The sequence below is a fragment of the Mesoplodon bidens genome, assembly GCF_964165515.1.
Source record: "Mesoplodon bidens genome assembly, chromosome: 4".
Taxonomy (NCBI): domain Eukaryota; kingdom Metazoa; phylum Chordata; class Mammalia; order Artiodactyla; family Ziphiidae; genus Mesoplodon; species Mesoplodon bidens.
This window is the reverse complement of record NC_138160.1, coordinates 151446980-151470133: the sequence shown is the minus strand read 5'-3', so window position 1 is coordinate 151470133 and position 23154 is coordinate 151446980. Positions and strand designations below refer to the sequence as shown.

At 61.8% G+C, this 23154-nt stretch overlaps 1 protein-coding gene across 1 annotated transcript; it reads left to right on the top strand.

The window, feature by feature from the left end:
- Positions 1–6129: 6129 nt before the first annotated feature.
- Positions 6130–21250, top strand: EFNA2 (ephrin A2). Its single transcript, XM_081231796.1, has 4 exons — positions 6130–6279; positions 16736–17049; positions 19091–19156; positions 19831–21250. Exons 1-4 carry the CDS (start codon positions 6134–6136, stop codon positions 19950–19952), a joined length of 648 nt encoding a protein of 215 aa, XP_081087922.1. The 5' UTR covers positions 6130–6133; the 3' UTR covers positions 19953–21250.
- The last annotated feature ends 1904 nt before the right edge of the window (positions 21251–23154 follow it).

The window sequence follows — 23154 nt, the reverse complement described above, 5'->3', positions numbered from 1 at the left end:
AGAGTCCAGCTCTGGCCTGTTCCCCCCGCCCGCACCCTGTCATTGTGGTCCTGGAGAGTGGGAGAGGTGGGGCTGGCCTGTGGCTGCCCACAGCCTGAGGTCTCCCCCGGGCTGCTGGCTGGAGGCACCAAGGCCGTGTCGTTAGGAGGAGCTGTCATTAGGAGGAGCTGCCACCAGGTGGCAGCCTTGTGCTGCCCGGCCTGTGCCATGCTGGCCTGTGGTCCCGGCGTGGCCTGAGGCAAACCGTTGTAGAGGTGGGGAAGTACTTCGAAGTCGGGGGCCCTGTTTCGCACACCTTCTCAACCCCACCTTGTTGCCATGTCTACCATGGGTTGGTCCCAGCCTGCTGCCCACTCAAGACCCATCAGCCCCTGCGGCCCGTCTACCTTGCAGTCCTGCTGATCCTCCTGGCTCAGCCTGAGCCTGGGTTCCTGCAGAAGAACTGTCATGGTCAGCTGGCCACCCCTCTCTCCAGCCGGGGTCCTCTGCGTTGGCCCCCAGTTGGCTTCCTTGGGCATCTCTGTTGGCAGCCCCCGACCCTGCCCCAAGTCTGCTCACACTTCCTCTTCCCCCTCTGGTGCCCAGCAGCTGCCGCCTCCAGGAAGTCCTAACTGCCTTTGCCACCCCCGTTCTTTGGGAGGGTCCTGTACGGAGTGGCGAGCCGGTCCCCAGAAGCCAGGGAGGGTTGAGGAAGTGAGGCCAGAGTTCCTGGGAGGCCCTGAGATGTCACGCCCCCTGACCCCCGGGCTCTGGCCGCCCTTTCTCCCCATCTGTTCCCCCTGTGGGTCTCTCTCCACGCATCTCTTTTTGTCTCTACGTCTCTGTCTGAACCTCTGCTCGTCTCCCTGTTGGTGTCTCTATTTGCACTGCCTTTCAGCCTCCATGGGTTTCTGTCCCTCTCTGTCACTCTGTCTCCGTGTCTGACCCGCTGGAACACGCTTTTTTTTGGGGGGGGGGGACACGCTTTTAACAGGCGCTCAGACACCGTCCACGGCCCGCCCCCAGCCCCCACCCCGTGATCTGCGCCCCTTTCCCACAGCTCTGAGCGATTTCTCGAGCTTCAAAAGGCACAGTAATTACTCTAATGAGGTCAGGAGAGACCCGGCGCTCCGCCATCCGGATCCGGGAACACACCGCGCGCCCCCGCAGCCCCGCGCCTCCTGCCCTCCCCCTCGGGTGGGGGGAGCCCCGCCCGCTTCCCGGCCCCTGCACCTGTCAGCGCCGTACACGCGCGCACCGCAACCCCGGCGCTAGTGCCGAGTAATTGGCAGCCCCCGCCAAGGTTAATGCACTATTAGCGGGAAGTTCTCGGCGGCTAAGAGCCGGGAGAGGGGCCTGTCAGCGCGAGATGAAAGACCCTCGGGCCCGGATGGCTGGAGGGCCGCGTGTGCGTGTGCATGTGCATGCTGGCTCGGGAGGCCTTCCTGCACCTTCTCCGCACTCACACACGGGCACAGGCATGACACGGCTGCGAGGACAGGCGACACGGTCGCCAGGCGTGCGGGACGGACACAGGGCACAAGCCCACACGCGCGCGCACATGGGTGTCGCCCGCAGCGGGTCCCAAGCCCGCGCCGGGTGAGGGTGCGCAGACCAACAGCCCGGCGCCCTCGAGGCCCCTCCCACCACTTCCGTCCCCCAGCGCCCACCCTGGGAGTGCCCACTGGACACGCAGCAAAGCAGCCCCTTCGGCCCGGGGGCCACGTTGGGGGTCTCTGTCTCCCGGGAGGCTCGCTGTGAGGCTAGACGGCCCCGCCCCCAACCTCGGTTCTCCGTCTGGGGACTGGGGCCGGGAAGGGGCGGGGAAGCTGGTCAAGGCCAGGCGTCTTCCCTGTAGGTGGGGGCCCCTCTGCTGGTTCTGACGTGGTCTCCCTCGGACGTGGCCCCCGCTCTCCTGGGGTCAGCAGGCGAGGGAGCTGTGCCCTCCCTGGGGTTCCTAGGACCCCTCCACTGATCCCCGATCCTACCCGGGGGCTCAGCCCCGCCCCCCATCTCCTCTCTGCCCCATCTCCTCTCTGCGCTGTCTGAGCCGCCACCTCCCTTCTCCACGCAGGCCTTGATGTCCTGGTCCCGGACAAGAGTGGCGGTCCAGGTGCCCACTCGGGCACGGCTCCACCCAGAACTGTGCCACCAGTATGGTGACCATGACTAGCTTTTTTTTTTTTTTTTTTTTTTTTTTTTTTTTTTGGCTGTGTTGGGTCTTCGTTTCTGTGCGAGGGCTTTCTCTAGTTGTGGCAAGCGGGGGCCACTCTTCATCGCGGTGGACCTCTCACTGTTGTCGCCTCTCCTGTTGCGGAGCACAGGCTCCAGACGCGCAGGCTCAGTAGTTGTGGCTCACGTGCTTAGTTGTTCCACGGCATGTGGGATCTTCCCAGACCAGGGCTCAAACCCGTGTCCCCTCCATTAGCAGGCAGATTCTCAACCACTGCGCCACCAGGGAAGCCCATGACTAGCTATTTATATCCACGTTAATTAAACGTAGGTGAAGTCTAAAGTCTTATTCCTCATCGCACTGACCACATTTCATGTGCCCAGTAGCCATGTGGAGCTTCTGGTGGTGCCTGTGTTGGACTTATCCATCCTTGTGGGAATTTCTTTTGGACAGTAGTGGTCTAGCCCCCAGACTGTCAGGTGACCACTGGGAAGAGGGGGGTCTGTGTCCAGGGCCCTGGGGCTGGGAGGGGGAGGAGGGAGGAGGGGGGGTGGAATAGCTGGGTCCGGCGCTGGCCTGGCTGTGGAGCTTGCAGGAATCTGAGGTCCGGGCTGAGGTTTCAAGGGCCTGACTGGACACTGGACACGAGGGTGGGAATTTTAATTTACCAGCAAGGGAAAGGGACAGGTTAGTTCATTTATGCTCGGTCACAGCCTGGAGAACTCTTCTTGAGACCTGCTCTGACCTGGTTCAGTGAAGCCCCAGACCCGCCAAGGCCCCCCCGCCCTCCCTGGCGACCCCTTCCCGCCTCTTGAAAAGCGCTCGAACCGGAGCGGGCGGTGGACTGCGTCCAATATTTTCTGTAATGAGAAATTTTTGCCCGCATATTTTTAGCTTTCTCCAAGGCGCTGTGGCCTTTGAAGGTTGAGGGGGCGCTGGTCGCTGAGGCCAAGCCCTGGGAATTTACCCTGTGGACTGGGGCGACAGGTAATGGGTGGTGGGCACTGGGCCGGGGGTCAGTGGGCAGAGGGTGATGGGTGGTGTGTGATGTGTTGCAGCTCGTGGGAGGTGGGTGACCAGTGGTGGGTCAGGAGCCAGTGGGGGTGGGCAGGGGCCAGTGGGTAGGGGGTGATCGGTCAGGGTTGGTGGGCGGTGGGCAGGGGGTGCTGGGCACAGACTAGGGGCAGGTCTGGGCCTGGCTCAGACAAGACCCTCCCTGAGTCTGAGGTGGACCTTTGAGCCCAGGAGTTCACACTGCAGTGGATAGGGACAGATCCCATCAAAAACCCTGCCCTGGGTCTGGGCCTGGGGCTGACAGTCGACCCTGAGTGACCCCTGACCCTGACTGAGCCTTGAACCTAAGACTGACCCCGGTCCCCAAAGTGAGCCTGACCACTGACCCTTGATTCCAGCAGAAGCTTACTCCAGAACGACCCCTGACCTTAGCTGACCCCCCCCCCCCGCCGGCAGAGCCTGGAGGCTGGGATGGCCACCCACTCTGGGAGGCAACAGAGCCTCTTGGGGGCCCACAGCGGGGCCCATCGGTCAGGGGTCCGCGAGGGCAGCTGGGCAGCTGTTCCCGCACCCCCGTCCCCGCCTTGCCCAGGGCCGGACCGTGGAGCAGCTCTGCCCTCCCCTCCCCTCCCCGGGGGCCCCTCCTCCGGGAGCACAGCGGGCGCAGGGAGGTTGAATGGGGGACGTGCGCCTTTGTTCCTGTCCCTGCTCGGGCTCTGACCTTGAGAGAGAGACAAGAACAGAAGGAAAACGGAGCTTCTGCTCAAATCCGCTCGGCGGTGGTGGCTCTCGCCTCGGTGGCCCCTGCATGCAAATGAGCCGACCCATCCAGGCCTTTGCCGGATGTCCCCTCACCTGCTGTGCCCTTCTGTCTCCCACACCCCTGCAACCCTGCGGGTCCAAGTCCCGGTGGGTGTGACAGAAGAGACCCTCACCCCTCCATGAGGTCCCATGCCATGGAGGGTGCTCTTGTCCCAGGGCAGAGAGAGCTTCTGGGTGGACCCCTTTGCTGGCCAGACCTGGCACCCCTGGGCTCGCAGCCCCTCTTCCTGGGCTCAGGCCCCACGCCTTCCAGAGTGGTGGCCCCATCACTTCTCAAAGAGCCAGACCAGCCAGCCCGGGCCGAGCCTGGCCTGTGTGGCTGGAGCCCCAGGCCCTCACTCCAGCGGTGTCCAGATGGTCTGTTCGGGGCCTTGCCAGGTGACCCTGGGCCAGTTCTGGTCCTCTCTCGGCCTTCCCACCCTCCTCTGTGGAGCCACCTCAGCCAGCCCTGGGACTTCAAACATGGGCACCTGCAGTCAATGGACAAGACCCAGAAGCCAGAACACCCCAAAGAGATGGGCAGAGTCCCCTGGAGGGCAGAGAACAGAGAACCTTGTGGGGGGGTGTTGGGGGGTGGCTGAAGTACAGGGAGGACGATGGGCCTTGAAGGAGGAACCAGAATTTCACAGGAAGAGCGGGGAAGGCCTCCCAGGCACGGTGCAGCCCAAGCAAAGAGGGGTAAGTGCCGGGACGACAGCAGGAAGCTCAAGGCACATGTGGAACGTGGCCACAGTATATCGGAAATGTGTACGTAGCTGGGGCGGGTGTATTTACCATCCCTGCCTGGTTGGGGCAAAGCTTAGTTTGCCGGTCTCTCGCCTCTCAAGGTTCTTGTGAGGAGTTTGGATAATCCCTCACATGGGGACCTTCCAGCTCTTGACTCCCAGACCCTGCGCCAGGCCTGGGAGAGTGAAACAAAGCCAGAGAGGTGGAATCTGGCTGGGCACCTCTGACTTTCCTGCCAGCACTTGGTGACAGCGTACCTCCACAAACTCAGAGTCTGGTGAGGGAGACTATGGCATGAATAAGGACAGAAGTGAAGGACAGTCTCCCAGTTCCACAGTCAGCAATTTGCCCCCTTCCTCCGGGAGTGGTCACTGAGTGCCCCGAACCCATCAGGCACTCTAGCCCTTTGCTGAAGCTGCACCCTCCACCTGTCGCCCTTCCTAGCTTCCGACCGGGTCAGACTCCCCGTGCTCCCACATGCTGTTGGCCTGGACCCAACTCTGGGCTGCTGGGAGTATTGGGCACCTACTATGCCTGGCACCCTTAGGGGCTGAGGTCAGGATTCCTATTTTGTTTCCTAGATGAAGAAACAGAGACTCAGAGAGGAGAAGTGACTGCCCTGGGGTCCCCCTGGGTGGCAGCAGTGGACACTGGCTTTGGACTTTGGTCAGCCTGACTGTAAAACTCTTCACCAGGTTGGGCAGGGTGGTACGGCATTGGCTGGGCCTGGTTTAGGATTTTGGGGTCTGGGTTTGAATGAGGGAGGGGAGATGGGGGTGAGCAATCTCTGTGTCTTCTGCTTCTGGCACCGGGCCAGGCTCTGGAGACCGGCTTGGTGGCTTGAATGGAGGTGATTGAGAGCAACTCATGGACCCCGGCCTGGTCCCGTGATGACAGGGGCAGATGCAGGGCCCCGCAGAGTTGGGGTGGCCGGGGGGGCTCGGGGGGGCAGGACCCCGGGGGTGCAGGCAGCCCGACGGGGGGAGACGCGTCCCGGAAAGTCGGGGCGGGGCGGGGCGGGGGGTGGAGATGTAGGGGCGCGGCGGGGGCTGGAGCCCCCCGCCCAGCCCCCGCGCGGCTGGGGCACGGCAGGAGGGGGCGCCCGCGGCCCTCCCGGCGCTCGGGCGGGACAAAGGCCGGAGTCCCGGCCCCTCCCCGGCGGTGCGGCGGCGACGGCCTGCGTTCTCAGAGTCCGAGCGGCCGGGCCGGCGCCCGGGGCGACCCCGGCGCCCCGCCCGCCGCCGCCTGACTTCTCCGGCGCCCGAGGTCGCGCGCGCTCAGGCAGGGGCGGCTGGGGATCTCCAAGCGCCGGCGCTCCCTCCTCCCGCCCGCCCCGCGCCCGCCCGCTCGGCGGCGGCGGAGGAGGCGGAGACGGCTGGCAGGCGGCGGCCAGGCGAGCGCGGCGGCCGGACCGGGGCCATGGCGCCCGCGCAGCGCCCGCTGCTGCCGCTGCTGCTTCTGCTGCTGCCGCTGCCGCCGCCGCCGCCGCCCTTCGCGCGCGCCGAGGACGCCGCCCGCGCCAACTCGGACCGCTACGCCGTCTACTGGAACCGTAGCAACCCCAGGTGAGCGTGGCCGCGGGCGGGGACCGGGCGCCGGGAGACTCCGGACGCCCCCATCCTAGCCTGGTCTCCCGCCCCGGGCTCGGGGCGACCCTGCGCGCTGCCCCCGGAGTAGGGGCGCCCGCTTCCCAGGGCGCCCCCAGGGAGTTCCGGCCCCCAGAGTTTGGGGGACTCGCACTCCGTGTGCATCTACCCCCAGGGCGCCCCGCCGCCTGCAGATTTGGGCGCCCTGCATGCCCCGGCGCGCCACCGGCCCTGGAGTTTGGGGATCCCCTCTGGCACTCTCAGATGCAGTGCGGCCCTGAGTTCCCTCCCCGGACTTGGGGCACCCCATCTTCTGGCCTCTCCAGGGACCCCCGCTGGCTTTAGAGTTGGTGGGGATTCCCGGGAACCTTGTCACTGAGCCGCGCCCGGAGGTGGGGGGCCGTGGCCCCTCGGGGGAGGGGTCCAGGGGTGCGTTCTGCCGGCGGGTCCCCAGATGAACTTGGGGAAGTTAGAATGTCCCTCCCTGCGGCCCGGCGTCCACATTCGCTGCAGGGGGTCCCCGGCCCCCGCTTTGCAGGGACAGAGAGACTGAGGCACCAAGGGGGCTGGGGGTCTGTCCCGGGAGTCCTGACCAGGTGGCGTCCTCTCCTGTCCTGGCGCTAGTGGGGAAACTGAGGCACAGAGGGGCCGAGCGGCTGGCTCAAGGTCACGGCCAGGGGAGCAGAGCTGGGGCAGGGACCCAGGTGGCCTTGTGCCCAGCCTGCCACGCCCGCCTGCCTGCAGTCCTGCTCGGTGTCAGGCGCTGAGTGCCATCTGGGGGGCAGCAGCAGCCCTTGTTTATCGAGTGAGAAAAGTTTGTTGGTGACTGACCACATCCTGGACAGCAGCAGACGCCTCAGGCCACCCAGGGTCTGGGAGGCTGGAGCGGGCTGGGGATCCGTGGGAGATGGGGCTTCGGGGTCCTGCTGCTCCCGGTCAGCCCCGCGGTCACATCGAAGCCAGCCGGGCTGCACGTGGGGGCAGAGCCGCTGGCCTCCCCGCCCCATGACCCTCTGCTAGCAGTCACCTTCTCTTGGTTTTCAAGCGCCAGCTGCACCGCCTTCCACAGACCGCCGTCCCCTCACTGTACCCCACCGTTCTCCACCCTCCACTGGAAAGTTGCATAATGGGCCATCTTTGAGGCAGGCCTGGGACCAGGGCAGTCAGGGTCCTGGGTGGGAGCAGGGAGCATGCCCAGACACCCCCCTCCATTGCCTGGCCCTGGGGTTGGGCCCCGGGGCCGAGGGCAGAGACCCCGGGCCTAAGAGGGTTGGCCGGGCCACCATGGAACTGGTCCCCCACGCGGCCCGCCCCGCTGGTCACATGTGGGTTTGATTAAGGCTCTTCCTTGCGGCCGAGCAGGGAGCCCAGCGGGCAGCACTTCCCCGGCCCAAGTTTTTGGTTTCAGCTCCGGAATCTCCGTCCCGGCATGGCCTGTCCTTTGTTCTAGCAAACGCCAGACACGCGAGGAGCCTCAAACGGGGACAGAAAGGGGTCGTTGGGGCCGCTTGCTGCCCCACCTGCCACCGGGCCGCAGGCAGGATCTCGGCTGGGAAGGAGGCAGCCCCTGGGGCCGGGTTCTGGTCGGCCATTCGGCCGCCTCCTGTTGCTGACCTGATAGCCCTGCTCCAACCAGCCGCCCGAGGGGATGGCCTTGCTGTCCAGAGCAGACCCTGGCTGTCAGGGCCTTCCTCTCCTACCTCTCCTCCCCCTTCTCCGCCTGGGGCATCCTGGGTAGGAGATGACCTCCCCAACCTCTTGCGATGGGGTCTGGGGCCCTGGGGAGTCACTTGCCCAAGAAGCCCGGTTGGGTCCAGAATTGGGGCTCCATCCATCGCTGAGGTTCAGGGGCTCTTCCAAAGGGGGCCTTGGAGGCCCGGGGGCTCCTCAGGAGGTTTCGTGTCCAGGGGTGTCTGGACTGGAATCTGCGTCCGGTGACAGGGTGTGTGCCAGTCACGGGAGGAGGGGTGCTGTCCGGCCTTGGGGTCCGAGGGCACCCGGAATGGAGATTTCCTGAGAGCGCCCAGTCCCGGGGGCAGCTGCCAGGGTCAGGGGGGTGCGGGGAGAGGTGTGGAGTCATTGAGCGGGCCCCATGCAGGAGGCAGTCCCATGGGCAGAGACGGGCCTGTGCAGGGAGAGACAAGGATGGGGTCGAAACAGAGAGTTGGTGGTGCAGCAGGCGGAGGAGACAGGGAACGCAGGGACAGGGTCCGTGCCGGAGACAGGGGTGCACACAAAAGGCACCGTGGGGACGGGGACGGAGCCAGGGCTGGGCAGGCTTGGGTGGTGGGCGGTTGGGCAGCCAGCGGAGGAGCGGGGGTGGGAGGGGATGAGTGCGCTCAGGTGGGGGACCGCCAGGCCCAGGCGGTGCCGCAGTGAGGCCGGCCACCCTCGCCCTGCCGGGCCTGGTACCCGCGCCGAGGTAATGCGTATGTGGCTATGTCTCCCCAGTTGCATTCTCCTGCTGTGCCATGTATTTCCTGCACATGTGAGGCTGGCGGACGTTGCCAGGGAGCCCTGCACCCACCTCCGCCGCAGCCAAAGGTTGGAGCCCAGTCCAGCCACCTGGCCCCGGCACCCCGACCAGCCGGCTGTCCAGCCGTCTCTCTGGCCAGCCCCTGCCTGGGCCGGGCACTCCAGGGCTGGCTGCTGGGTGTCTCTGGACCTGTCCGCGGCCCGGGTGGGACTGGGCCGGGGGTCCTGGCTGGCTGCTCACGGGCCGAGCGTGGGGCTGCGGGTGCATCTGTGTACGTGGGGGACCCGGGGGCACCCAGGAGTCTATTTGGGCTGCAGGGTGTGTCTGCATGTGTCACTGCGTGTAGCTGCGTGTTCTCGCCCATGATGTTCGGGGGTCCTGGGGCCCTGGGAGGTGCAGAACTGTGTGTGTGGAACACATGTGTCACCCCGCCACACAGACGCTCGTGTGCCTACGTGTGCACAGCGACCCTGGCCCTGGACGTTTGCACGTGCCCACGTGAGTGTGCCTGGAGTACACACATGTGCGGGGTGCATGCATGTTTGCAGCAGTGTGTCTGGGTGTGCAATGTACGTGGTGTCTGAGGTGCGTGTGTATATCTGTGTGTGCAGATTGGCACCTGGGGAGCAGGTGCATCTGTATGTGGGATGCATGCATGTCTTTAGAGTGTCTGCGTGTGTGGCCCGGCTCTGGCCATCCCGGGGGCTCCGGTGAGGGGGCAGACACTGCACACCAGTGGGGGCACAGCTTGCCCTCCCTGCCTGCCCGGCCACTCCTCCTCCGCCCCCTCCTCCAGCCCAGTGGGTTCCTGCTGGGTGGACGTGGCCAGGTCCCATAGGCACCGTGCCGCCCTCAGTGCAGAGGGGCCATCGATGTTCAGAGCTGGCACCGGCAGGACACCCACCATCCCCGGGGCCCCCACCTGGTTGGGGGCCTGTAACCCAGGTGGACCCAGCAGTGCGGACCCGGGTGGAGGCTCTGATCGCCCTCGGGTGTGGGCAGCAGCCACATTCCCCTCTCAAACGACCGGGTGGGAAGATGGCGACTGGGGCAGCATCTTCCCCATGGGGGGGGATGTCGGGCACCCCGGTCCCTGCCAGCCTCGCCCAGGCCTCCGGGGAACGGGCTTTGAAGCGGGCGATGCCATATTTTGCCGCATGAGGCTTTTTTGTTTCCTTTGGAAGAGGCTCGACCAGCCGGCTTGCGGGGTGGGGTGGGGGGTGGCTTGGAGAGTGAGGATCCATGGGTCTGGGGGGCCGTGGGGGGCCGGGGCTCGGACTCAGGGATCCGGGAAGCCCGGCTGTGCCCTCGGGTGGGCAGCTTGGCTGCTCGGAGCCCCCGCGCCTCCTCCAGGAAGTGAGCCGGTGGGTTGTGGATGGCAGCTCTGCGGATGGCAGCAGGGCGCAGTGTGGACGGGCGAGGCATGGGCGTGACCCCAGGGAATCAGAGGCCCCGGAGGGGGAGAGGAAACCGATGCAGCTCCTGTGGGCAAGCGGGGGAGCCTCGGGGACCAAGCCCTCACATCTGCAGCAGTCGCGACGTTAGGGGGGGAACCGCAGTGCCGGGGCTGGGGGTTGGTTCTGAGATGCCCCCACCCTGCCAGGGGCCTGGGCGCTGAAGCTGGGGTCCACAGGCTCCCTGTCCCCAGCCTTGGTCCCTCCCTGCATGGGCCTCTCCCCTCCCCAGGCTGCTCAGTTTGCAGAGAAAGGAACCGAGGCTGGGGACCAGCTCAGGATGCAGGGCGGTGCGGGCCCTCCAGCCTGCCTGGGAGCTGGGCCGGGGAAGGGGCGGCCGTCTCTGATCTTGGGACCCCCCAGCAGACGTCCCGTGGGGTTCACGGGTCCCTCGAGGTCATGGGTGCAAAGTTGGTTTTCCTCGGGACGGCAGGTGCGTGAACGGGGCTCTGGAAGACAGGCTTCTTGCAGGGCCGACGGCTGGTTCTGCAGCTCCTGAGCTGGGCCTGCTGGGGGGGTCCCGCCTCGCAGCAGCTTTTCTCCGGGACACCCCCCTTCCCCTTTCCTCCTCCTCAGGACCCGGCACTCAGCCAGCCCTGCCCCCCCAAGGTGCTGCTTTGGGGAAATTGTCTCTTTGGAAAATGGGTCCAGAGGGGACTTGGCTGCATCCCCCACCTGGTGGGCCATGCAGGGAAGGAGCACAGCCGCCTCTGTGGCTGCCCCATGGCAGACGCGCAGCCGAAGGCTGGGAGCACAGCAGCCAGAGTCCGAGCTCTGCGCCGGCTGGCCCTGCGGTGGGGGGGCCTGTCCCCACACCCCCTCCCACGCAGGGACCTTGGCTTTGAGGGGCTCGTTCCACCGCCTGGGCCACGTTGCCCCTCGCCTGCCCCAACCCAGCCATGCATCCCCTAATCTGCCCACCCCGTGGGTCGGGCTCCCCCTTAGGCCCCCATTGCATGGACCCAGAGAAAGTGACTCATCTGTGGTCATGAGGAAGTCAGGTCCAGTGGGGTGACCCCCTCCAAGAGGCAGCCACGTCTGGGGCTGGCCGAGGAGCATCAGGGACACCGTGCACACCGGGGGTCAGAGGAGGGCGGGGTGACCGAGGCAGGTGTGCCCCGTGGACCGTGCACCTGGGCCTCCTCCTGCCTCAGACCAAGGCCTGAGGGGTGGGGTGGCCCTGAGGCCCTCCCCCTACTTTTCCCGCCCACCCAGCCCCATTTGTTTACCTCTTGCTTCAGCTCTGGGGCCCGTGCCTCAGTTTACCCATCCACACACAAGGCCATAATCGTCCTTTCTCAGCTGATCCTGCGCCACCTTGGGGCCCTAATTTTCTGGGAGGTCCTCCCCACTTCCCGCCAGCAGGAGGAAGGCAGCCAGGCCTTGGATGGGGGACATGTCTTCTTGGCCCCTAGAAAAGCTGGGGGAGGACCCTGAGGTCTCAGGGGTCTTGCTGGGGGTGGCAGGCCGGGATGGGTGAGCTCGGCCCACCCTGGGCCCTGGGGCTGTTTTGCCCACTCAGGCTGGCCTGGGCGTGCTGTTTGCTGAGGTCTTTGTTGGCATGTCTGAGCGCCTTTAGTAGGAGCTGTGCATGGACTCAGACCAGGGAGATAGAGGCAGAGCCACAGGGAGTGAGGGGGACACGGACTCCCCTGCCCACCTTGCCTGTGCCTCAGTTTCCAGTCTGGGAAGGTGGCACAGCACCCCACCCCCATTTTGGGTGAGACTCCTAATTAGTGGCTTTGCTGTTAGCATCTAATGACTTGACAGTCCTATTGGAGCTGATTAGCTGCGGGCTGGGTGCTGCTGGGGAAGGGGTGGTGGGTGGGTTGGTGGCGGGTAAGGGTCACCTGGGTTTTGGGGTGGCTGCCTGCAGGGTGGATGTTGGCAGGGGGATGGCAGGGTGAGCAGCTGGGGGTGAAGGTGTGGCAGGGCGGGGGCGGGGAGGTCTGAAAGCCTCGGGGAGCCCCTGTCTGGGAACCATCCCAAGTCAGTCATTAACCCCTTAGTGAGAATTTCGATCTCTATCTGCGCTCCTGCGGAGCATTTGCATATCAGGCTTCGGCACTAACAGAGGAAATGAAGGCTTTGTCTTGCTCTCACCAGGCTCCGTTTGGGGTGGGGGCCCACTCTCCTGCATAAGCGTCACCCTGAACAGGGGTGAGGCGCCAACTTGGAACAGGAATGCCAACGCAGCAAGGCCCTCACTATTTTAGAGCAGGGAAGGGAGAAAAATGGTCCATTTAGGCGGCCAGAGCTCAGGTGTGTGTGTGGGTGTAGGCCTCTCCTGGGGACCTGCCTGTCTGGGGTCCTCACTCCCCCACCTGGGGGCAGCTTTCTGCTCCCCATGACTCTAGCACCTCAAAGACCTCGAGTCTTTGGCCTTTGTTTGATTAGCAAACATATATCGATCACCACTGTATACAGGGCCTGTGTGGGCTACAGGGAAAAGGGCAGAGAAGGAGGCCAACCCCCAGGATCCAAGGAAGGCAGACAATGGGCTGCTTAAAGGTATAAATATGATGATGTCCAAACGAGATGAGTTGGGAAAAGTAGGGAAAAACGTGCCAGGCAGAGGGAACAGCATGTGCAAAGGCCCTGGGGTAGGGGCTTCCCTGGTGGCGCAGTGGTTAGGAATCCACCTGCCAATGCAGGGGACCCGGGTTTGAGCCCTGGTCCGGGAAGATCCCACATGCTGTGGAGCAGCTAAGCCCATGCTCCGCAACTACTTAGCCTGCACTCTAGAGCCCGCAAGCCATAACTACTGAGCCCAGGCACCACAACTACTGAAGCCCGCGCGCCTAGAGCCCGTGCTCTGCAACTGCAACAAGAGAAGAGAAGCCCACGCACGGCAACAAACAGTAGCCCCCGCTCGCCGCAACTAGAGAAAGCCCACGTGCAGCAACAAAGACCCAACGCAGCCAAAAAGAAAAGGCCCTGGGGTGGGACCAGCAGCCCGGAGTCTGGTGTGCCTGGAAGGGAGTGAGCTGGGGGAGCCAGAGGGCGATGAGGTTGGGGATGGATGGGGACCACACAGGGCCTCGTGGGCCTGGGAGAACTGTGGATTTTGTTCTGTGTGGGGGGAGCCAATGGAGGGCTTTGAGGCAGTGGGTCACGGGGTCTGATATACACTCAGAAAAGTGAGACCTGGATTTTGGGAGGCCAGGAGTCTGGCCGCCCTAGTGGGGCCCAGGCGTCCAGCCTCTGAGGCAGCAAAGCAGCTTCAGTCTCTGATGTTCTTCAGAAAGTGAGCTGGGGGACCTGACGGTGCAGGTGTCACGGGGGGAGGGAGGCAAGCCTGATGGGACAGGCAGGAGGAAAGGGAAGCCCACCTTCTGGAGTCCGTTCTCTCCAGAAAGACCACGCGTGGAGTCACGTTCTCAGGTTGAGTATACATCCCTCGGCATCGTGCCAGGGACAAGAGGGAACACTGAGGGCCGGAGGCCAGGACCAGGACTCCCCCCACTGCCCGTGGCTCCGCGTCACAGCCTCCCCTGCAGGGCCCACCTGGGTGAGGCTGGGTCCCTGGGCGGCTGCTGGGCCACAGCTGCCATCGATCAGCTGATCAATGGGGCTTTCAGTGGGGCCGGGAAGGAGCGAAAAAGACTTTTCAAAAAGCCTGGAGCAGCTTCTGCATCGATCGTGCCCAAGGGGCCGGAGGACGCGGCTGGTCAATGAGACGCCCGTGCCTGGCCAGCCGTGGAGCTGCCTGAGGGACGGGCAGGGTCCCAGCCCGACCCAGGACTGCCCCGCATGCATCTATGCAGTGCCTGCTGTGTACAGAGCTGGAGTTCTCCCATCAGCCTCGAGGACCATCCCCACGGCACAGAGTTGGAAACTGAGGCTTTGAGAAGAGGAGCTGAGACCCAGCTGGGTTCCAACCTGTGACTGAACCACCGAGGTTCCTCGGCCCCCAGCTGACCTCCGAGGCCAGACACATTTATTCTGCAAACGCCTTCCCACCTCTGCGAGAGGGGGTGGCCTCCCCATCCCCGGACGAACCCAGTGGAGCAGGGAAGGGGCTGGAGGTGAATCCACTCCCCCTGCTCCCCAAGCTGAAATTCTGCGAGCCTTGACCTCAGCCGCAGACATGAATCATCACGCTGGGTCCCTGCTGACGGAGGGGGAGACTCAGGCACCGTGAGCTGGTCCCCTGTCTCTGTCATTCCAGCTCTGGGTTCCCAGGAGCCCTCGCCCCCACCTGGCGCAGTCTCACAGGCGGCGGGGGGCCAGCCGATGCCATCTGATAATCCAGCCGCCCCCTCAGGTGCCAGCTGTGGGAATTAGCGCACCCGGCATGGGGGCCGCCTTGCTCCCTCCCATAGGCTGGGGCGGCTGGCACGGCAGGCTCGGAGGCAGCGGCATGGCTGGGATCCTAGCAGCCCTCCCTGCCTCTGACCCACAATGGGCCTCAGTTTCCCGGCCGATACAGGGAGTGGAGGAGGCTGGGGGAGCCCGACCCCCAACCCTCTGATGCTCAGGCCTTTTATGTGCTAATAAGCCCCTCTTGGGAGGCCCCCTTGTCCCCCCTCGGTCCAGGCCACGTTTACGTGACAGGGGCCTGGGGCACGGCGTCCAGGAGGTCTAGGAGCTCCTGACTCTGTAGCCTGAGGCGGTGATGGAAGGGGAGCTGCTAGTCCCTCGCTCAGCTGACCTCCATCCTTGACAGATGAGCCTGGGTCAGGGCCCCCCCCAGAGAAAGGGGTGCAGGCTGCATGACAGTGTGGGGAGACCTCCAGAGCAAAGCCTGGGAGGCAGGGCTTGGGGGTGGAGGTGTCAGGGGTGGGGAAGCTGGTGGGGTGACCAGGAAGTTGAGGGGTAGCTGCCAGATTTTGGAGGCTCTGGAGGAAGAAGGAAGGATGTCACACAGGATGGAAGGGGTGGAGCTGGGGGTCTTGAACCCAGGGCACCCCTGAGTTGGACTGAGCGAGGGAGGGCCTGAGCATCCTTTATGCCAAACCCCGCCCCCTCTGGGGAAACTGAGGCTAGGGGAGGGGCAGAGCTTGCCCCAGAGAGGCTGGGAACACTTGGCCTGTGTCCCACACTGCCCTCCGCCTTCTTTTTGTTTTTTCGTTTTCTTTTTTTTTTTTTTTTCAGTACGCAGGCCTCTCACTGTCGTGGCCTCTCCCGTTGCAGAGCACAGGCTCCGGACGCGCAGGCTCTCACGGGCCCAGCCGCTCCGCGGCATGTGAGATCCTCCCGGCCTGGGGCACGAACCCGTGTCCCCTGCATCGGCAGGCGGACTCTCAACCACTGCGCCACCAGGGAAGCCCCCCACCTTTTTTTAACATCTTTATTCGAGTATAATTGCTTTACAATGGTGTGTTATTTTCTGCTTTATAACAAAGTGAATCAGCTATACATATACATATATCCCCATATCCCCTGCCTCTTGCGTCTCCCTCCCACCCTCCCTATCCCACCCCTCTAGGTGGTCACAGAGCACCGAGCTGATCTCCCTGTGCTATGCAGCCGCTTCCCACTAGCTATCTATTTTACATTTGGTAGTGTATATAAGTCCATGCCACTCTCTCACTTTGTCCCAGCTTACCCTTCCCCCTCCCTGTGTCCTCAAGTCCATTCTCTATGTCTGCGTTTTTATTCCTGTCCTGGCCCCAGGTTCTTCAGAACCTTTTTTTTTTTTTTTTTTTTTTTTAGATTCCATATATATGTGTTAGCATATGGTATTTATTTTTCTCTTTCTGACTTATTTCACTCTGTATGACAGACTCTCGGTCCATCCACCTCACTACAAATAACTCAATTTCATTTTTTTTTATGGCTGAGTAATATTGAAACCTCTCTAGTAACGAACTATAGAAATGATTCCTGAAAGTATAGTCTTGCCCTCGGCCTTCTTGGCAGGCAAATCTGCAAAAGGAAAGCTGAGGAGGCTGCATCTGGGGATGGGGTGGGGGGCTGCCTGGAGGAGGGGGCATCGAAGTCAAGCAGTAAGGTTTTTGGAGAGGGGCTTCCTCGTGGGGGGGGACATCTTGTGCCAGGCCTGTTGCGGCTGAGGGGCCCAGATGTGGATTCTGCAGGGGATGGAGAGACTGGGGGGCTCCGAGTCACGTGGCACCTGCTTGTTTGCATGTGGTTACCCAGAATGCCTGGCGGCAGCTCCTCTTCCCCAGCACCCATCTCGTGGGCTCAGCGCTAGTCCCAGTCTCTAGGAACCTGCTGTGGCCTTGGTGGGGCAGGGTTGTGCCAGGCAGGGGGCTGGGGGCTCCGACCCTGGTACCTGTCTGTGGGTAGGGTGCCCGCCCATCGGTCCCCTAACTCCTCCCCCTTCCCCATCTCTGACCTACCCCTTTCTACCTGCACTGACCCGTCCCCACCCGCCTTCGTGCTTCCTGTCCCCTACCCCGTCCCCTCCCACGCACTGACCGCTGACCCCTCTCCATTTACCCCATCCCTGACCCTCCCCTTCTCCCTTACGCTGATCTGTCATCCCCATCTCGGGCCCCGCCCCTCCCCCCGCGCTGACCGCCGGCCCCGCCCCCAGGTTCCACGCGGGCGCGGCGGACGACGGCGGCGGCTACACGGTGGAGGTGAGCATCAACGACTACCTGGACATCTACTGCCCGCACTACGGGGCGCCACTGCCGCCGGCCGAGCGCATGGAGCACTACGTGCTGTACATGGTCAACGGCGAGGGCCACGCCTCCTGCGACCACCGGCAGCGCGGCTTCAAGCGCTGGGAGTGTAACCGGCCCGCGGCGCCCGGGGGGCCGCTCAAGTTCTCGGAGAAGTTCCAGCTCTTCACGCCCTTCTCGCTGGGCTTCGAGTTCCGCCCGGGCCATGAGTACTACTACATCTGTGAGTGGGGGCGGGGCAGGGGCGCGGGGGGGTGCCCCTCCTCCGCGCTGGCCTCTGTCTCCGGGTGGGCGCTCCGGTGGTCTCGCCATCCTCCCCGCAAACCCCCCTGTGACCTCGGCCTCTGGGCCTCTGGACTGGGACCATGTGGTCAGCCTGTCCCACACTGAGACCAGGGGTGCCGTCCCCCCATTGCACTGAGGCGGGAAACTGAGGCCTGTGGAATCTTGAGGGAGGGGGTGAGGGCGACCAACCCTGAACCCGGCAGGGGTCTCCCGGGCCCACCCGCCCATCTCCCAGCGGCCCATCCGCGCCCAGATTCCCCGAGGAGCTTTTCACTGTCGGCTGGTGGCAGCCTTGGGACACTGGGCATGCGTGCCCCGCTGTGAGCCTTGCGGGGGGCCCGGGTAGGCTGCCCCCACCTGTCCTGGGCATCAGGGGTTCCCAAGGGGCCCCTTTTTCCTTCCCATCAAGTGCCAAGGGCAGGGTCTGGGGAGGCGGCAGAGTCGGGGCTGGGTTCAAGTTCCCGTTCAGTGGGGTCTTGGCAGACTGTAGTCTGAGAACCTAAACCAGGAATACTGGGGTCCAGGCATCGCCCCTGCCGAGGGGGGGTATCAGGGAGCCCACCTTGTCATCGGACTCATGCCTCTCCCGAGGCGGTGAGACTTCAACGGATTGTGGGGTCCCGTTTCTCAGCGTCCTGGGGGCTGATGGGGAGCAGGTGGGAGGGGGGTGTCTGCCCCCGGGGCTTCGGAGAGGAACCCAGCGCCTCACCACCCCGGTTCCTGCTGAGTCAAATTAAACTCTACAAGGTTCCCATTTCCTCCTTTCTCTGCTCTATCTGGATTTTTTCTTTTTAATTCAGGGAAGAAGGGGGTGGGGGAGGGGAAGAAGGTGCTTAAATTAAGTCTCCATAATATAAGAAAAATTACATTTTTCTTTCTGAGACGGGAGTTTCATAAAGATAATTATTGTAATTATTCGTCCTATCTCTGTGATGAGTGTTACTTTTATTACGTGCTTTTTATCTTCATCTCCCAGCACGAGGGGCTTCTGGGGGGCGGGCAGAGGTGATGGCCACAGAGAGGACCGGCCGAGAGCACAGGCGGGGGCAGGCCCAGCCGCAGCCGTGTGGGTGCCCGTGCCTGTTCATGTGTGTGAGCCCCACCACCCGCAGGGCCTCAGGCCTCCCTCCCTGCCCCTGTCCTGGTCCTCGAGCTCCTCCCTCCTGACTCATGGCTGATGCTCTGGTACCTCCCCCGCCTGCCAAGTGGGCCAAGAAGCTGGGAGCCCTATGGTGGAATTTTAGGTGTGAGGACTCAATGCACTTAGGCCTGCACATGACTCGGTGGTGTGGGTCGCTCTCCAGGTGAGGCCAGAAGCTGCCTCCTTCCCAGGGGTAACTGGGTTTCCGGCGTCACCCAGATGGAAAGAATGATTTCCAAAGCACCTCCCATGGGCCAGATGAGGTCCAGATAGGGGGTGACTTGCCGACAGGCACCCTGAGAGCAGGGATTTGATCCCTGGTCAATCATTTGGTTACACAGATTTTTTTTTTTGCTGTTTGATTTTTGTTTTGTTTTGGTTTTGGCCGTGCTGCACAGCATGCGGGATCTTAGTTCCCTGACCAAAGATGGAAGCGTGTCCCTGGCAGTGAAAGCTGAGTCCTAACCACTGGACCGCCAGGGAATTCCCTTTTTTTGCTGATTGGAAACACACCTATTTTTATTCATCACCTTTGAACTTTGCCCTGTGATGCCCTGGGGTGAGATGGAGCCCTGGGGTGACATTGACACCTCACCTGACCCCTGTCTCTGGGGTTAGGATTCAGCAAAGTGAGAGGTAGGGGAAGAGTGCAAGAGGACTTCTGGGAAATCATGGGCATTGTGTCTGGGGCTTTAATGTTTGATGAGGAGTTTTATGGGTGGATTCCCCAACCTGGGGTCAGGGTTGGGTTACGGGCATAGGGAAGGGGATACAGCCCCAAGAGGTCTCAGGCACCAAGAGCCTCCTGCCCTACTAACCCCCAGCTCCTCTCTTCCAGCTGCCACACCCCCCAATGCTGTGGACCGACCCTGCCTGCGGCTGAAGGTTTACGTGCGACCGACCAGTAAGTTCTCGGTGGGGGTTCATGTAGGGTCCTTAACTCACAGAACCCACTGAGTCATCAGCGGAGTTAGGAGGCCGTCATGACATAGCCTGGGAAGTCCCACAACCTGAGCGATGGCTGGGACAGGCCCTGCCTGAGCCTCTGTTTTTCCATCTGCAAATGGGGCCATTTCAGACCTTCAAGAATGAGGGTTGAAGTCCATGGCTGGGCTTCACTGAGACCAAAGCCCCCCTTCACCCAGTGAGTGGGTATCACGGAAGTTCTCTGAGATGGACCAATGGGTCCGTGTTCTGAGCTCCTGAAACATAGGGAAGGGGGGTCCTGCAGCCTTGCCACTTCACCCGGTGCCTTCTGTTTGCCATGCTCCGCATTGGAGGCACAGCCTCAGCCGAGGTGGACAGAAATCTCTGTGCCCTCGGAGGTGTAGCGAAATGGAGTGTTTTTTTTTAATTTTTATTTTTGGCTGCACATTGCATATGGGATCTTAGCTCCCTGACCGAGGGTGGAACCTGTACCTGTGCCCCCTGCATTGGGAGCGTGGAGTCTTAACCACTGGACCGCCAGGGAAGTCCCGCAATGGAGATGTTTAACAATGTCAGGTCGTGGTGAGGTCTAGGAAGCAGGGTGGGGGGTGGGAGGCCTGCCCCTGACCCCCTGTCTCCCTGTCCCCTCAGACGAGACCCTGTATGAGGCCCCCGAGCCCATCTTCACCAGCAATAACTCATGCAGTGGCCTGCGCAGCTGCCAGCTCTTCCTCAGCACCGTCCCTGTGCTGTGGACCCTCCTGGGCTCCTAATCCCCAGTGGGACGTTGGCCCCGCCCTGATGGCCCGCCTCCGAGACCAAATAGAGACGCCGCTTCTCCCACGACTGGTGCTGCTTCGCCGGGCAGGGGGCCGTCCACCCGCCCCAGGGCTGGAGGTGGGTGAGGGCAGCTGAGGTCCCCCCACCCCGTGCCAGAGGGGCCAGGTGTCTGCTCAGCTGGCCATGCTGTTTTGTCCGGGGGACATGCTGAACCCTGGGATCTCTTGGTGACGTTTGTTTTTGTTTTTGTTTTCTAAGTGTATTTTTCATGGTTGCATCAGAAAGACTTGAGTTTTTAATTTAATTTATTCCTTGCTGTCGCCTGTGACTTTGGGAAGGAAACAGAATGGACAGACGGGGCAGGGGTCCCTGGCCCCCTTGAGGGGAGGGGAATTGGGGCACCCCTGGCCTGGTCACTCCATTTGTTGGGTCCTGGGTGGAGGCAACCATGGAGTGGAACCCCAGGTGCCACGGGACAGGCTGGCCTGAGGAAGAAGGGGTGGTTGGTGAGTCCCCCCGATTCTGGTCCGGGACCCTCAGACCCCTGTCCTGCCAGCTCTACCCTCCTCCCTCCTGGTGATTGTCTCCTAGAGCAGAAAACCACGGGGTTTCACCAGCAGCCACCATGGAGCCCTGGACTCCTCGAAATCATAGCATCACAACGTCTTAGAGATGACGTAGGCCCCACCTGTCCCCCCAGCCTCACACAGTCGCCCCCGAGGCCGAGAAGACGTTATATTTCTGTAAATAGAGCCAGCAAGTATATACTGTGATTTATTTTTACTGTATTCCTGAGGATGGACTGGAATGTTTCTTTTTCTCTCACCCCTTCATGGGGGGGGGGCTTTTATTTTGATGGGGGGGTTGGGGTAGACTTTTTAGCGTAGAAGCCGCACTTCACAATAAGCTCCTTTGTCTGTCAGACCCCCTTCCCTCTACTGTATGACTAATAATGTTTGTAAGAAAAGGGAAAACAGGACAAAACAAAACGGAGGGGGAGGGGAACATCACCACCAAAAAAGAGAAATCCCTTCCCAAAAACACTCTAATGAAGTAAACAGCGCATTTATACAGATTTCATATTTCTACCCGCCTTTCCTGATCTGTGTTTTATATATATTATATATAAATATATATGGTGTGCGGCCGCCGGGAAATGGCTCGGGCACACCAGTAGGGGACTTTTGTAGGGGTCGTGGGCGGGCGGCATTGCCACGCCTGGAGCTGGCGACGGGCCCCCCACCCCACCCATCACAGTCAACTTTGGATTCTGTATTTTTTTATAATAAAATGAGCATAAGCATCCAGGCTGCGTGTCTGTGTTGGGGCCGCAGGTCGGGTCTGGAACCTGCTGGGGAGGGGTGTCTTTAAGGAATGTCTGGAGACCCCGGGGCCGGTTGTGATCCTTTGGTTTTGTGTATTGTTTGGGTGCCTGGCCCCAAACTGAGCATCTTATGGGGTGCTGTGCCCTTCATACCACCCCTAGGAGAGGGGAACAAGCCCCTCTCCCCTGGGGCAGCTGGGAGGATGGAAGGAAGAGACGGGGCTGGCTTTGAATACACAGCAGGGGCTTGTTAAGTGTCTGTCACCCGATGCACCTGAGCAGGTGGGAATCCCTGGACCCCAGGGCCAGTCAAGACCTCCTGTACCCTCGTCCTCACTTGGGGGCGGTCCTTGGGTTCTATGACAGGTCTTTTAGGATCTAACCAAATTCGGTGCCATCTTGGTCGCCAAGTTCTGTGGAGGGGTGACTCAGTTTCTCCAACTGCTCCAGGCAAGGGTGGGGGTTTGTCATCTCGAATTCCCTCCTGGCTTTCCAAAAGACATGTGTCAGAGGCTTCTGGGGTCCCAGGGGCCTTCACCCCAGCCTGGCCCCGGAGAGGCACAGAACAGGGTGGAGAGACTGGGGCCTCGGGGCTGCTCCTTGCCTCAGTGCCACCCGCAGGGACTGCGGCGTCCAGGGCACAATTAGCCAAGAGGGCAGGCTCTCAGCTAATTAATTCGGCCGTGCTGGGTCCAGCGACGGGGGCTGCCTCTTAATGAGGCCAGGAAGCGGCACAAAGACCCCTGTGTGTGCCCTGCCTGCCCTGCCCAGCAGCAGTGGGACGGAGGGTGGCCACTGCCGAGCACCACGGAGGGAGAGCCGAGGGATCCCCCCACTCTGTGGAGAGGACCCCGAGGCTCAGAGAGGGAGGAGGCCCCCCTATGTCCACCCCCCTGAGACCCCTCACTCGAACACCCCAACTCGGCCACGGGGACAGAGGAAACTGGAAGGTGAGGATTAAATGCAGGGGTCGTGGGGCAGAATTGTAGCAGCTAACTTTGATTTTGTTATTTAAAAAAAAGTTATTGAGATATAGTTCACATACCACACAATCCATCCGTTTAAAGTACGATTCCACAATTTTTATCCATTCACAGGGTGTGCAACCATCACCACTATCTCATTCCAGAACATTCCATCACCCCAAAAAGAAGCGCCCTCCCCCTCCCCACCCCCTGACAACTAGGAACCCACTTTCTGTACCTCTGGATCAGCCTGTTCTGGACGTCTCTCATCAATGGAATCACACACTGCGTGTCCTTCTGTGTCTGGCTTCTCTCACTGAGCATCGTGTTCTCGGGTCCATCCACGTTGTAGGAGTGTCAGGGCTTCTGTCCTTTTCATGGCTGAGTGATGTTCCCGTGTATGGAGGGATGACTTTCTGTCCATTCACTAGTTTATGGACATTTGGGTTGTTTCCTTTTAGATATTCTGAGGACTTTTGAGACAAAATTTTAACACAAAAAGGTGACCTTGGAAGGGTAAGTATAAAAATAGCTCTATTCCCACCTCGGGGCCTTTGCACGTGCTGTTCCCCCTGTCTGGTGTGCCCTTTCTGCAGACCACTGCTTGACTCTCTCCCCCAGCCCCTTCATAAGGGGTACATGTCCCCTCTAGACCTCCCTGGCCAAGTGGCCCTCACCCCATCCCTCTGCTGTCAAATCTCTGATTCTTTTCTCTTTTTTTTTCACAATAATGTGTATTTATTTACCAGGCATTATTTACATCTGATTTACCACATGTATCTTCTTTTTTTTTATTAGATCTTTATTGGAGTATAATTACTTCACGATACTATGTTAGTTTCTGTTGTGCAACAAAGCGAATCAGCCATATGCATACACATGTCCCCACATCCCCTCCCTCCTGAG